The sequence below is a fragment of the Carya illinoinensis genome, chromosome 16 (genome assembly GCF_018687715.1).
Source record: "Carya illinoinensis cultivar Pawnee chromosome 16, C.illinoinensisPawnee_v1, whole genome shotgun sequence".
Classification (NCBI taxonomy): Eukaryota; Viridiplantae; Streptophyta; class Magnoliopsida; order Fagales; family Juglandaceae; genus Carya; species Carya illinoinensis.
The window spans coordinates 25,456,317-25,471,928 of record NC_056767.1 but is presented as its reverse complement, the minus strand read 5'-3'; the positions used below and the strand labels follow the sequence as shown (position 1 = coordinate 25,471,928).

The window sequence follows — 15,612 nt, the reverse complement described above, 5'->3', positions numbered from 1 at the left end:
TGGCATAGTAAATGGCCGACATCGCACAGTGTGCATAGTGCCAACATAGTACTGCATAGTAACTGGCATAGTAAATGGCCGACATCGCACAGTGCGCATAGTGTCAGCATAGTACTGCATAGTACTGCATAGTAACTGGCATAGTAAATGGCCGACATCGCACAGTGCATAGTGCCAGCATAGTACTGCATAGTAAATATGCACAGTGCCAGCATAGTACTGCATAGTAACTTGCATAGTTCCCTTTGTACGCCTATATATATCGTTGAATTCTTTAAGAAATTTATAAGTTTCATAACTTCTCTGAGTTCTATTTCTCTCTCTCTCTCCTTTCGATAGTTTTGTAACAAATCCAAGATTATAAGAATTTTGCTTGAAAATGAAAAATTCAATAAGAATCTTGCAAAATATCTTGTCCAAATCGGAAGTAAAATCATCTACAAGAGTGAAAGCGAAACATTTCTATAAAAGACAAAATAAGTTAAACTAACAATTCAATAGAGGAAACAGTTGATTTCGGGGTCGAAATGAGAACCACCACATAGCTAGTGACCACGAAATTTGTGCCAAAAAGAGTATTTTGAATTGGGGTCATATACACAACTCTAGTACTCGTAATTAAAGTTATGACCAAATACTAACGCGTACACAAAATTACCCCATGCCGAGAGATTTTTACCGTTTCTTGTCATATTTACATTAATCTACCTTCTCAAGATAGTCCAACGCTATTAATATAAAATCTATTCAGTCGGCATCATCAGACTTTGGATACTTGGCATCTATAAAGAAGCCAAAAAAGAAGAAGATTCAGCGAGAACAAAGCCAGAGAGGCATGTCCGAAATAAACAAAAGACTAGAAAACAAAGAAGCCAACAAAGAAGAAAGTTTAGGCGGCAAAATTAAAGACAGAGAGACATGTGAAAAAATAAATAAACAAACAAAACACAAGGCTTTGATCATTATGATAATCCATCTCTGACTACTTTGTGGACGCAGATCGAAGCAGAGGAGAGATGCATTCGATTAAACAAAGCTAAGAATTATCTAAGCCCCTGATTAATAGACGTAGTAGGTGTAAGTTATACGTTGCTCCCGAGGGCCATTAATATTCTACGAAGGAGAAATGGGATTATACATGAATCAAGTTACATATTCGAGTCATCACCTTGCCAAAATTTGAAATATATCTTTATTCTGAAAACATCAATCTCAATTGAATTAAAAAGTACACTTTTAACTCTATTAGACTATTACAACTCGAATATTCCTATTAATTAGTTGCGCCTGCAGGTTCTAATTAAACTTAATGCTGTGAAATTTTATTAAGAAAAAGAACAAAGAAAAACCGTTACTTGTTTCTATTCTTGTTGAAATTGAGTTAATTTGGCGTTAAATGCAGACAATACATGCGCTCGGTGAGTCGCTACCGACGAACATGGTCGGATGAATTAAGGATTAACGTTGTCAATGACGATGTCTTGGTCTCTCTTGCATTTATTCAAATGGTTTCAAGTGGTACCGTTGTTTTGTTTTGTAATAATTTCTTAACTCTTACAACTTGCTGGCCGGCTTGTGTTTTTTTTCTTCCTTTCTTTCCGGATCTGTGTCTGAGTTATTAAAATCAAATATTAAAATAATCTATATGATTTATTTAATGGATAAATTATTAGTTCCAGTAAAGTCGAAATTTGGATTTTTCTTTTCACCAGCCGACAGCATAATGGATCAAATCTTTCCTTTTATACCAAAAAACAAACAGGATCATATGTTTAAAAAATAAATAGATAAATTCAAAACCTAAAGAATTTTTTTTTTAAATTAATAAAATAAATAAAAACATAAACCCTTCCAATGGGTGGAGAAATACTTATTTTATTCTATTACGTCCATCATTGTCTCACCATGAATCAGTACAACCACTTCATCACCACATTTTTGACATCAACAGTTGTAAGATCTCATCAATATGGGCGGTGCTACTGCCACCACTAGGAGCTCCCGCGCTGCTGCTAGTGGTTTTGGGATTTTTGTTTTTTTGTATTTTTTTTATATGTATTTTTTAATGCATTTAAATATTTAAAAAAATAATAATATTATTAAAAAATATTTATTTAATAATTATGTAAGACTAGCATTTTCCCATCAATATTGACTTGTCAATAGATATTAAGCCCATTTGAATACTACTCATTCACTTTCACAAAACTTTTCATCTCATTTAATCATTACAACTTTATCAAATTTTCACACAAAATAAAATAAACAATTCAACTTTCTCAAATTTTAAAATAAAAATAATATTAACAAATATATATTTTAACAATATTTTATTCAACTTTCAACTTTTATCTCAATGCATCCCATTTCATCTGTGAAAATAAACAAAAAATAAATCAAATAAGAGTTTGATTCTAGTTAAGACTTTTGACTTTCACAATTATTAAGTGATTTGTCTTATTTTATGTTTATGTAATTTTTCAATAAATAGAGTTATATATTGGTCCTCAACCCTTCGATCGGGGTATGGAAGAAGCGCTACCAAACAACCAGCACATGAGGATTATGAGCAGTACTTGCACCACCGCTTAGCTGTCTACTTAGTAGTACTTTCACCGTGGCACAACCTCAAATGGGATGTTTGGCCACTGGCAACTCAGGCCTCTTGAAACTAGTTATGAAAATAATCTACAGGACTATGAAAAATATTTTCAGCCAAATATTTTTTTCCAGCCCTTTTTTAAAGCTCTATTTATGTTATGTTTGGTCATCAAAGTGAATCCGAACCTACTTTGATTCCGAACCTATCTCAAACCACTAATTAACAGGATCCATTACTTTTCAACTTCTCAGTAAAATTATCTCAACCTATTTAATATATTCAAATACATATCACAACCTATTTATATTTAAATACATCTCGATAAGACCAATAAAACATTACTATTCATAGATCAATTCAGATTATTTGAGATCATATCAACATCCAAACGCAGCCTAAATCTTGTTTGGATAATGAAATGAGATAAGATGATCTGTGAATAATAATGAAATGGTTTAAGTTGATATGTTTTATGGGGTTTTGAAAAATGAGAGAGAAAAAGTTGAATAAAAATATTATAAAGTTAAAATATTGTTAGAATATTATTTTTGTTCTAGAATTTAAATAAACAAAATTGCATTGTTTTTTGTGTTTTGTTTATAAGTTTGAGAAATTTGTAATAATTAGATAATAATTCGACAAAAAATTAAAGATTTGAAATTGAAAAGTGTTATATTTTTAATATTTGGATATTGAGATAAAATGAGATGAGGTGGGGTAAGATGAGATATAAGTCTATTCTTTCTCGATCAACTTACATATATATATATAATAAGAAAATTGATCTATGATCTTCTCGCGTGAAAGAGCAATCCAGTCTACAATTTTTAGTAACAAAAGCAGCACTAAGGACCTGTTTGTGTTGCGTTAGGAGTCTTAAAAAGTACTTAAATATTGTTAAAAACTCTTTAATGAAAAAATTAGGTTGTTTGGGTGTTACATATTAAAACACTTTTAATCTCAAATAAACTAAAAAGTACGTTTGAGGAAAAACATCATTTTGATGCTTTTTCTCAAAAGTGATTTTCTGGATAATGCGAAACATAATTCGAATTATATTTATACAACTTTAAGATAATTATAACTTTCAAACTTTCAAGAATATGATCATAATTTTTAAAAATTTAAATAATCGTCATTTCTACCTTAGAAAGTATTTTTTAATTTGTTTCCAAACAAACGTAACATATTTGAAATTGCTTTAAACATATTGTTACCAAACAGTAAATAACTTTTTAATAGTTTAACTTATTACTTAAGTTATAAGTTATAAGTCCTAAAATTACAAACTATATTTCCCACTATAATCCCAAACATGCATTAAATTGAGGCTGAAAAGCCCATCTTTGAAATTTTAAAGAACTTGAGACAATAACGTATATTATACGTCGAACTCAATCGCCCATATATAGCTAAGACAATTTATCCATGTGCATTGCTCTCAAACATTTCTTGTGATTTTCTATGATTGTGATGGAATCATCACTTGATTGGCTTAATTTTTCATATGATTTAACAGTCAAATCTAGATCTAAATTGTATTAATATTGTAAAATTGTGATAGATGAAGAATGAATGATGTAATTTTTTTTTTTTTCAGAGCATCTTTATTGGCTTGACCAAATGTATCTTCAAAATTTAGCTAATATCACATGAGCTTACATTTGTCTATTCTATTTAAATTCAATCCTCAGATTGGATTATCTATTCACTCTCTATATAATAAAAAAATATTATTAATTGATTAATTTTTTTATTTAGTTTATTTTTATCATATTTTGTAGTTCTACCAATTTAATATTAATAATAATTATATGCTAATTAAATTAATATTAAAAAATCATATTTTTAAATGTCATTTAATGCTAGTAACCAAAAATATTTGATTAAACTCATCCAAAATTCTATGTAAATTTCTTAATTACTAACCAAATATCTAGCAATATACTAATCATGTTCATGTCAATAAGAAAACTGCACTTACATAAACACCTACAAGAAAACACCTTCTTAATTACAAAACATCAACATAAACAGCTACAAGAAATCTACACTTTCAACACCATCTTAATTACAGAAAACACCTACATAAATCTATATTTCCAACAAGAAATTACCATGTCTAGTAACATACTAGTGTTCGTGTCTAACAACATACCATGTACAGCGGCATAAAAAGTAGGGGTGCTACACGCATATGCGGGGGTGGGGGCACCCCTTCCCCGCACCCCACCCTTGCATATGCGGGGGATGGAAATTCTATCCAGCGCCCCGCCCCTGGGAGGCAGGGATGGGGCCCCCCACCCCCGCCCACTTCAAGAACACTATGTTCTGTTGGGCTTAAAAAAAAAATTTAGACCCAAATTATTATATAATTAAATCGTAAATTAAAATTTATATATATAATAATAATTTAAAAACTATTAACATAAAAATTATGTTATTAATTTCTAAATTTGTTAGACTTATTCATAAGAGTCACAAGAGAGTGAGACTTGTTCATAAGATTGCAAATGGCATGGGTACCCTAGGCTACCTTATATAGAACTCCAAGGCCATACAAGAGTCTTACTTAGGCAATGTGGGACTTACTGTATTGTAATATATATTTATATATATACAATTTGTAAAATATAAATATATATTTATAAATATAAAGAAAGTGTGGGGCGGGGAAAAAGAGGGGCGGGGTTAAGCCTTGCCCGCCCCCCGCCCCCGCTTAGTGTATTTCATGCGAGGCGGGGGACCCCGCCATGGCATGTGCGGTGAGGGTTACCTCGTCTGCCCATACGGAGGCGGGGTGGACGGGAGCGGGATAGCAAGGGGCTGGCCCCCGCTGCCCACCCCTAATAAAAAGAAATTCTCAAATTACAACACATAACAGTAGTTACAGAAAAACCAAATACATCCACATGAATTTTTACACACATTTGCTATGCTAAACCAAAAAAACCCAGAAATATGTCATATAGTTACAAAAAGAGAAAAACTAGAGGCTGGACGGGTTTGAAAAGCATTCTTACACCGGGCTAATAATAACGTGCCACGTAGGCACTTTATGAAAATCTAAAGTAGAGTTGCACACATCCAAACCCCTCTCTCCCCCTCCCTCATCCCTCTATAACCTGATTCTCCCAAGCCACGTCCTTTTCTCTCCCACAAAGCTAGAGGCAACAACCAGAACATCGTTTCTGCTCCTCACAATATTCAACAATGCGCCTCTCTCACTCTGTAAGTCTCTCCTTCTCTATCTCTCGATTCACTTCCTCCCTCCCTCCCTTCCTTTCTCTTCTCTAAATCTCATTTTCTATCTTAGATCCCTTTTTTTTTAGTCCAAGTATTATATTTGTAGCTCTTTCTCGTCTTGGCTGCAGTTAGTAAATTATTCATGATCTAATTAACAGATTATAGATTTTAGTTGGATTACGGATAACATATTTCTTGAGGTAAATCCATTGATTCTGCAATTTTCCTTTAAAAAAAAAAACCTCAAAAACAGAGCTATGAATTCTTTTCCAATAATTTTGCTGGGTTTGGAATCATCCTTTATTGTATGCTGAGTGCCTGCACCCCAATCGCATTTTCGAGAGGCTAATTTTGCTTGGGGTAAATTTTTGAAATTCGGGTTTTTATGTGTGATTACCTGATTCATGTTGTTGGATTTTGATCTGAGGTTTGGGGTTCTTATTATTTGCATGGTTTGTGTCCTATTTTTATTCTTCAAAGATTATGCTTGTTAATTGTTGCCAATAAAATTTGTTACAAAGGAATCGGGGAGGGCGTGGCTTGGGAGAGAAAGGGTCGTTGGGAGGGCATGGCTTGCCAATAAAATTATGCTTATTATTTTTGCCGTTAATTGTTGCCACTGGGAGAGAAAGGGCGTGGGTTGGGAGAATCGGGTTACAGAGGGATGGGGGAGGGGAAGAGAGGGCTTCGGCTATATGCGGCTCTAATTTGGATTTTCATAAAGTGACTACATGGCACGTTATTATTGGCCCAGTGTAAAAAGGCTTTTCAAACCCGTCCGGCCTCTAGCTTTTCTTTTACAAAAAATATCCACATGATTGTTCTAAGTATTCAATAAAATTTAGAAGCAAAAATAGTTTTGAGTAGTACTAGCAAAAACACAGAATTAAGCTCAGAATTAAGCGATATTAATCTCATAATTACAAAACTATGCAATATAGTGTTGACCAAAAACAAAATTACAAAACTGTGCAAAATTGTGCAATATATTAACCAAAAATAGCACCTACCAAAAACAGCAAAATTGTGCAATATACTAACCAAAAACAACAACTACTAGGATTTCCAAGTACGCAAAAACAACAACTCTTTAGTATATTAACCAAAAATAGCAACTACCAAAAATAGTAAAACTATGCAATGTATTACTAGGTTCAATTTGTTGTGATACTCTTCAGTGCACTTCTCCCTCCACTCAACTACTACATTTGATTCAATTCATTCCTATGTTTCTCTAAGATTTCCATTTACAGTGTCCTGAAGTATTCTTGGTGCACCTCATTCATGTTATCAACATTCAAACTCATGATTTACATTTCCATCTTCTTCTTCTTAAGTTCTATCATCTCAATCATGTCCCTATTAGCTCGGCTTACTGCTTCCTATCACTCAATCATTATCATCTTCCTATCACTTTCCATGTGAGTTAACCTTTCATCAAACTCATTAGGTGAATATTCTTTGTGTTTTCTTTTTCTTTCCCTTTCTTTTTCAGCTTTCTTGCATAGTGGCCTCTCCACATTGATAGACATACTCTCACAAATGTCTACATCCATGAAATTAGCAGTTGGAATGCTAGAGCAACCTTTCTTTCTCTTTGTTGGCAAATTATCCATATGCACTTGCTATTTTGGTTGGTGCCTCAATAGGTTCCAACAATGGTCCAAATTATAGGTGGCTTTTTGTGTTGATCAATACATTACCTTTGCCTTCTCAATCTAAACAACAATCATAAAAATATTAATATATATTTCAATCCAAATTTATAATAATTAGAAACATACCTTGTCTTGTTCATTGCTACCGCTTGAATGCATTGATTCAACTTGGGCCAAGTAACCACAAAGCTTGTTTGTTGCTTTTTGGATGGTTGACCATCGATTAATCAATGACCCCAAAAAATGTTCAGGCCAATTAGGTTATTTATAAGTATTGAAATAATCATAAATTCTTATCCACAATTGGGTGAACTTTTGGTCAATTTTCCTAATAGCGTCTATGCTAATGTTGAGTCACCCTGATACAAGGAGGTTGTCTTTTTTCACGGTGAAGGACACACCCCATTGGGATAGTTTAGTTTGAGCCCTAACTTTCCCTATAGGTTGTGTCACTTCAACCTCAGCCTCAACATTATCATGCAAGATGCTAGCAATGAGGGGGGTAGGGGGGTTAATAATACCTTTTGCACCACTTTACAAGAGTGTGGTGAAAAAGGGATCATCCAATAAGTGTGAATCAATCCTTCATAAAACAGTCAACAAGTAACAAAGTCAAAACAATAATTTAAGTAGAGGAGATAGTCAAAACAGTTTGCAAGTATTTTAATGTCAAAACAACAATTTAAGCTAGTAACATTACATATTAAGATGCAGCAAGTTATATATTGAGATGCAGCAAGCTACATATTGAGATGCAGCAAGTAACAAAGTCAAAACAGCCTCCATAGCATTACATGAACCAATAATATTGACCATATTGGTTTATAATAATGGACAGTAACATTCTTCAAAACAAAAATTTGCCAAGAATTATATGAAAGAAAAATTTGCCAAGAACATGTAGGTATCATTCTTGAAAATTTTATTATTGGATCACGAAAACAGAGGCAACATGGATAAAGTGCCAGGACACTAGTAGAAAGATGAATACCAACAAAAATAGCAAGGCCATAGTAGCATTCACACCACATAATTTTAGCTGTCAATCCCAAAATAAAAAAACCCTAACTTTCAAAATGGAGGGCACCTTCGGCCCTACCAACCTTTGCACATAAATTTGAAATATTTAGCCCTTCTTCAAGCCACTTCCACAAAAAAAATCAAGTATAGTGACAGCCAAAGTATTTAAAATCAAGAAACTGAGAAAAAAAGCTCATGAAAGAAAGCACTTACAGATTGGGATGCCTAAAAACAGAGAGCAATGTGGGTGACAGAGAGAGAGATAGTGGAGGGGCTCAGCTTCGTGCAAATCAGGAATGGGAGAGAGAGAGAGAGAGAGAGAGAGAGAGAGAGAGAGAGAGTTATGGGATGAGAGAATGGAAAGAAGGTGTTTGCTTTGAGTGAGAAACTAGTATTTTAATGTTGGATGAACCACTTGTAGTCTTCTATCTTTGGCCAAGCACTGTAGCTAAAATCCAAATTGTTTTAGTAATTCCAAATCCAATGTGAGGTCTTTATGGCACAGATTATCTAAATTTTGGCCATCCTTCAACTTTGGCCGAACTTATGAGGATGCTCTTAGAACAAGCATCACTGTTATAAAAACAATTATTCATAGTTAGGTATTTATGATGAAAATGTTCATTCTCATCGCATGCAAATGATCATTTTCATTGCAAATACCTAATCACAAACGATCATTTTTCTTATAGTGCATTGGTACAATAAGAGTTGAATAAGCGGGCAATGTGATCATTCATTTAGTTGTATCTAATGTTAGTGGCTCAAAATTAATTTGTTAATTATGAAGAAATTTAAGGGAACAATTACTTGGTAGTTGATGCAAACCCCAAATTGATATGAGGTATTTAGGTCCGAATTCTATGTTGATTACATTGAATTATTACCTTAAGAAGATGAATTTGTACAAATATGGAAGGAAAAGCTTAAAATCTTCCTTGGACTAAAGGCAATATTAGTTATTTTCCCTTAAATCATATATTTATATTCATTTTTACCTTATTAATAAATATTTAGTTTCAAGTTTGGAAATGATTCTAATTTTAATTTTGACCAAATCTTTTGTAGTATATTCTTGTTTATTTATGTATTAATTTCTCATAGAATAATTTAGATTTTTCTATTTTTAGAAAAATCTTCATAATTTCAAATTTTGCAGCTATTTAAATTTGGCTTGTGGGTTTTATAAAATAATTTCAAATTTTATTATTAATCAATCATTTTCAAAGTTTTCTCTTTGTTTTTAGGCGAATCTCTTGTCTCCTCTAAATTGATCATCTGTTAAAACTAGACGTCATAATTAATCTAAATCGTGTCCCGCATCAATAGTCGATTGTTGATCAATAAGCAAGTAATAACATTTGAGATGAAACAAATCCTTCAACAGAAAATGAATATCAATACGTACAGTCACAAAGCGGGCAAACGAGCTCAAAGATATGTCAAAACAATCCAAGAGCTTGCCCTAGCACTCTCATCACCTGGCCTAGATGTTCGTCATATTTACAAAGGTTCTTGATCCCCTTTGCAAATTGAACAGAACCTTTTCACGATGACAACAAAAGACTGTGCTCAATGGAAAATTATCAAGGGAGATGTGTGAAGTGTTTCTTTGAACAAACTAAGACAAACTCGGAGAAGTTCACAAGAATGCATTGTAATTAAATAAGTTCTAAGAAAGTTTAATTTAATTAGAGGTTATTGCAGTTGATCATCCTAACAATTTTTATGAAAGTGATGATTGTTGTGTATGCGAGCTAAATTCATTTAAAAAAAAAAAAAAAGAATTGGCTGGCAACATCTCAGTTTGATTATATATAGACATGATTGAATGAATGAAACTTAGCTAATCATAATCATGTGGCCGCATAATCTTCACGACTGAGTTTTCAATATATATGGAGAGTGCAAAATGTTAACATTTGGTAGTTTGAGAAGGTAGTAACGTACAAAATCTTTATAATTTGAAGGTGCAAAGCATACTTTTCTATTAATATATATTGCATCATATTGATCCAACAGCCGGACGAAGAAGCCCACAAGAAAGAAGGTTAAGCCAGAGAAATTTAAAGACAGAGGTCTGTGAAAAAAAACACAATTATGAAGACTTTATTAGTTATGCTATATATATATATATTAAAATAATGTCCCACATGACAGGGTAATATTGACATTATTTGAATTTGATAGGATAAGGTAGTTAATTGGTTTGGGAAAAGAAATGCACCTTTAATTTAGTGAGAGATAAGAAGGAAAGTTTTCCTATTTTACTTACTTTTATGGGGAGTGGTATAAGAGTTTTATCTAACGTAGGAAACTGTCCTCTCTCTACCCACAACATTTTTTTTTATAGAGTTTCTCATAAATTCTGGTCTAGAAAAAAAAAAGGGTCAACTGAGAGAAATAGATTCTACAAGTTTTTTTTACAGATTCATTAAAGGAGATAGTAAGAGATCATCGGAATAAAGATCAAAAGAACTTAAGGGAGATTTCATTATGGCTGATTCCAGTGTGTTTTCTTATATGCTTATTTTCGCATTATAGATTTAAATGTGATTTTCATGATAGTTGAAGAATCTTATTTTTACAAATTAAATAAAAAATTCTTACGTGTGGTATCAGAGTCAGGTTGAAACTATCATGATTTTCTTTTTAATATAGAGATCGACTTCATTAATGTTTTCCAATTCAAAATTTCTCTTTTGATTCTAATCTCAATCTCTCTATTGTTTTCGTGTGCAATGCTTTGTGTTCTATAATGTTTGGAACACAAATTCATATCTTACTATTGATTGATTGCTAAATTCGACTGTTCATCTTGTTCCCATGTTTTCGCCGGATTTATTGGAATTTCACAATTTGATTTGTTTTATGATGGACTCACCGTATTTTGTTTAATGATTGTTTTTTAATTTATGTGAGCATTTGTTGGGCCCAAGATTATGGTTTATGCTAGCCACGTTTCTTGTCTTATTGGGCTCAGTGGCTCACTTATTATTTTGGGTTCAAGATTATAGTACACGCCACGTTTTTGTTTTTATGATAATAATGCTGTGTTATGGGCTCACTTGTGTTGGGTTAATAATTGTACTATTTTGCATGCTTGGGCTAAACTGTCATGGGCCAGATTTTACATGTAATTGAGACAATTAAAAGAGAATTGCTATTCAAACAATGCATGCTTACCAATTAAACTACTCTATTTTATGATAATTTTTTTATTGTGAGTTTTATTTATCTGTTTTGATCGTGGACAAATTTTGCTTCATTATTTATCAATCAATATTTATATTATGATTAGTTTGTTGTCACTAAAGCAATCCTGTTAGGAAAAGTTGTAAATATTGAATTGAATTATAACTTTGCAAAAATATTATTGAATGATTATTTGATTATTATGGTTTGACCCAAAGGTGCACCAACCTTCAAATAATCATTAAATTAATTAAGATAATTGATAGAATTGATAGTGAGATTGGAATGGATGCCCAAAGGTGACAAACCAATCGAACTTTGAAGAGTTATCAATTATGCTTAGGTGAATGGAAATCACCATTAAGTTTGAATGTTAGTATATTGCATTAGTTAATCCAAATATTGAATGCAATATTACTAATGAAAGTGATTTTCTCAAAACATTAATATTGTGATAATTTGTATTGCAGTGCCAATTCTTGTTTCACTTCATTCGCTAATTTCTTCTGTTTCTATCTTTAATGGAACTAATTTCTCTGACTGGAAAGAATAGATTCAGTTTCATCTTGGTGTTCTAGATCTTGACTTAGTACTACGAATTGACAAACCAACTGCTATTACTGAAGCAGGCAGTTCGGAGCAGCAAGCTTTGTTTAAGTCATGGGAAAGATCGAACAGATTGAGCATCATGTTTATGCGAATGTGTATTGCGAACAATATTAAGTCAACGCTTCCTCAAATTGAAAATGCAAAGAAATATTTCAAAACTGTGGAAGATCGATTCAGTTGAGAAGACAAGTCCCTTGGAGAGAGATTAATGGCTGAGCTTACCACCATGAAATCTAATGGTAACTGTGGAATGAATTAGCATGTCCTTGAAATGACCAATCTAGCTACCAGACTCAAAACTCTGAGAATGAATGTTGATAAAAGTTTCCTTGTTCAATTCATTTTGAATTCATTGCCTGCTCAATATGGGCCATTTTAGATTCACTATAACACTATAAAGAGAAAGTGGAATGTGGATGAATTGCCAAATATGCTTGTTTAATAAGAGGCAAGGCTTAAGCAACAAGGACAACATTCAGTTAATGCTATGAGTCATGGAGTTGGAAGTAAAGGAAAGAAACCGAAGAAGAGTTTCAAGAAAGATCTATTGAAGGTTGCAGGAGCTTCTCATGCTAATGGGGCTCGCAAGAAGGAACAGAATGGACCTAAATGCTATTTTTGTCATGGATATAGGCATTTAAAGAAAGATTGCCCAAAACGTAGAGCTTGGCTCGAGAAGAAGAGTAAGCTATTAGCTTATATATGTTTCGAATCAAATATGACACAAGTTTCTTCTAATATATGGTGAATTGACTCTGGTTCTACTATTCATGTTTCCAATTCAATGCAGGGATACCTTTCAATCTAGAACATAAACGAAATGAGCATTTTATAGTTTTGGGAAATGGAACTCAAGTACCAGTTGTTGGTGTTGGAACTTTACGTTTGCTTTTAGAGTCAAGGCACTGTTTGGACCTATTTGATACTCTTTATGTTCCTACTATTTCTAGAAATTTAATTTCCATGTCAAGACTTGATTATGATGGATACGCCTTAGTTTTTGACAATAAAGGTTTTCATTTGTTGAGAAGTGACTCATTTGTTGGTTTTGGTGTTTTATCTTAGGGGTTATATAGATTTAATATCAACAAAAATTTTGCAAAAACTCTTCTCACCCAGCATCATGATGTTGGAACTAAATGTAGCAAAATTAATGAAAATTCTTCTATTTCGTAGCATAAAAGACTGGGTCATATATCCAGAGAAAAAATGGAGAGATTAGTAAAAGACAATATTCTTCCGAATCTTGATTTTACTGACTTCGATGTATGTGTGGATTGCATTAAATGAAAGCAAATCAAACATACAAAGAAAGGTGTCACAAGAAGTAAAAAAAAAAAAAAAAAAAAAAAATCGAGATTGTCCACACTAATATTTGTGAACATTTCGACTCACAGTCTTTTGGTGGAGAAAAGTATTTTATCACTTTCATTGATAATTTTTCACGTTATGGTTATGTCTATTTGTTGCATGAAAAGTCTCAAGCAATAAATGCTTTAAAGGCATATATTGCTGAAGTTGAGCGACAATTAGATAGAAATGTGAAAATCATTCAATCGGATAGAGGCGGTGAGTATTATAGAAGGTATGATGGAATAAGACAATATCCGGGACCATTTGCTAAATTCCTAAAAGAGCATGGTATTTGTGCTCAACACACAATGCCTGATACGCCTCAGCAGAATGGTGTGGCTAAAAAGCGTAATCATACTCTTATAGAAATGGTTAGGAGTATGTTAAGTAACTCTCCAATACCCATTTCCTTGTGGACTGAGGCCCTTAAGACAACTGTTTATTTGCTTAATCGAATTCCTAGTAAGGCAGCTCAAAAGACTCATTTTGAATTGTGGATGAGAATGAGACCGAACTTGAGACACTTTCATATTTGGGGTTGTCCAATAGAAGTTAGGATCTACAATCCACATGAAAAGAAATTGGATTCTTGAACTGTAAGCAGGTACTTTATTGGTTACCTAGAGAAGTCTAAAGGATATAAGTTTTATTGTCCTAACCATATATAGTACAAGAATATTGGAAATCAAAAATTCCAAATTCCTTGGGAATGGTAAAATTAGTGTGAGTGATGTATCACGTAATGTGATCATAGAAGAAGTTCAGGTGCCTATCCCCGATACCCGTAACTTCAACGAAAATTGTTGTTTCTCTAGTTTTCGAACAGTCTGATAACATCGAACAACAATCTAGTGATAAGTCACTCCATAATAAGATTGTCACCAATGAACTGGTTGCAGAACAATCACAAGGAATAGCATTAAGGAGGTCTCAAAGAGAAAGGAAATCAATTATTTCAGATGATTATTTGGTATATCTGCAAGAATCTGATTATGATTTATGGACAAATAAAGATTTGGTTTCGTTTTCACAAGCCATTGAAAGTAGTGAGTCTGAAAAGTGGAGTTGAAATCAATGAAACAGAATGAAGTTTGGGACGTTGTTGATTTACCTAAATGTTTTAAGACAATCGGGTGTAAGTGGGTCTTTAAGACCAAACATGACTGCAATAGCAATATTGAATGACATATGTTAGACTTATTGCAAAAGGTTTCATTCAAAAGGGAGGTGTTGATTACAAAGAGACGTTCTCTCCTGTATCGAAGAATGACTTTCTTAGAATCATAATGGCTCTGGTGGCTCATTTCGATTTGGAGTTACATAAAATATATGTGAAAACTGTTTTTCTAAATGGGAATTTAGATAAAGAGATTTATATGGATCAACCTGAAGGTTTCTTGATTAAAAGAAAGGAGCATATTGTATGCAAATTAAAGAAGTCAATTTATGGACTTAAACAAGCTTCCAAACAATGGTTTCTTAAGTTCAATGATACCGTCACGTCCTTTGGATTTAAGAAAAACACAGTTGATCGGTGTATATATCTAAAAGTCAATGGGAGCAAGTTTATTTTCTTGATTTTGTATGTTGATGATATATTGCTTGCCAGTAGTGATCTTACTACTTGAAACCAAGAGATTTCTTTCTATGAACTTTGAAATGAAAGATATGGGTGAGGCAACTTACGTGATAGGAATTGAAATATTTCGTGATAGATCACGTGGATTGTTAGGGTTGTCTCAGAAGGGAAATATTAATAAAATTCTTAAAAGATTTAATATGGTTGAATGTGCAGCCACTCCCGCTCCCATTTGTAAAGTGGACAAATTGAGTGAAAATGATTGTCCATTGTCCACAAAATGCATTGAAAAAGAAAAGAGTGGAAAATATTCCTTATGTATCTGTTGTTGGAAGCTTGACGTATGTACA

The 15,612-nt window shown here is 32.9% G+C and overlaps 1 protein-coding gene across 1 annotated transcript; it reads left to right on the top strand.

Moving 5' to 3' along the window:
* The first annotated feature begins 5,692 nt into the window (after window positions 1-5,692).
* On the top strand, window positions 5,693-13,395 carry LOC122298959. The gene is made up of 3 exons (XM_043108801.1): window positions 5,693-5,833; window positions 12,348-13,013; window positions 13,121-13,395. The coding sequence occupies exons 2-3, from the start codon at window positions 12,818-12,820 to the stop codon at window positions 13,393-13,395; spliced, it is 471 nt and encodes a 156-aa protein (XP_042964735.1). The 5' UTR covers window positions 5,693-5,833; window positions 12,348-12,817.
* The last annotated feature ends 2,217 nt before the right edge of the window (window positions 13,396-15,612 follow it).

Bases quoted from the DNA above. Each gene is read 5' to 3' on its own strand.
- LOC122298959 (XM_043108801.1), top strand. From the start codon at position 12,818: ATGAGTCATGGAGTTGGAAGTAAAGGAAAGAAACCGAAGAAGAGTTTC. The intron at 13,014-13,120 runs GTAAGCTATTAG...AATTCAATGCAG, and splicing joins AGCTTGGCTCGAGAAGAAGA to GGATACCTTTCAATCTAGAA.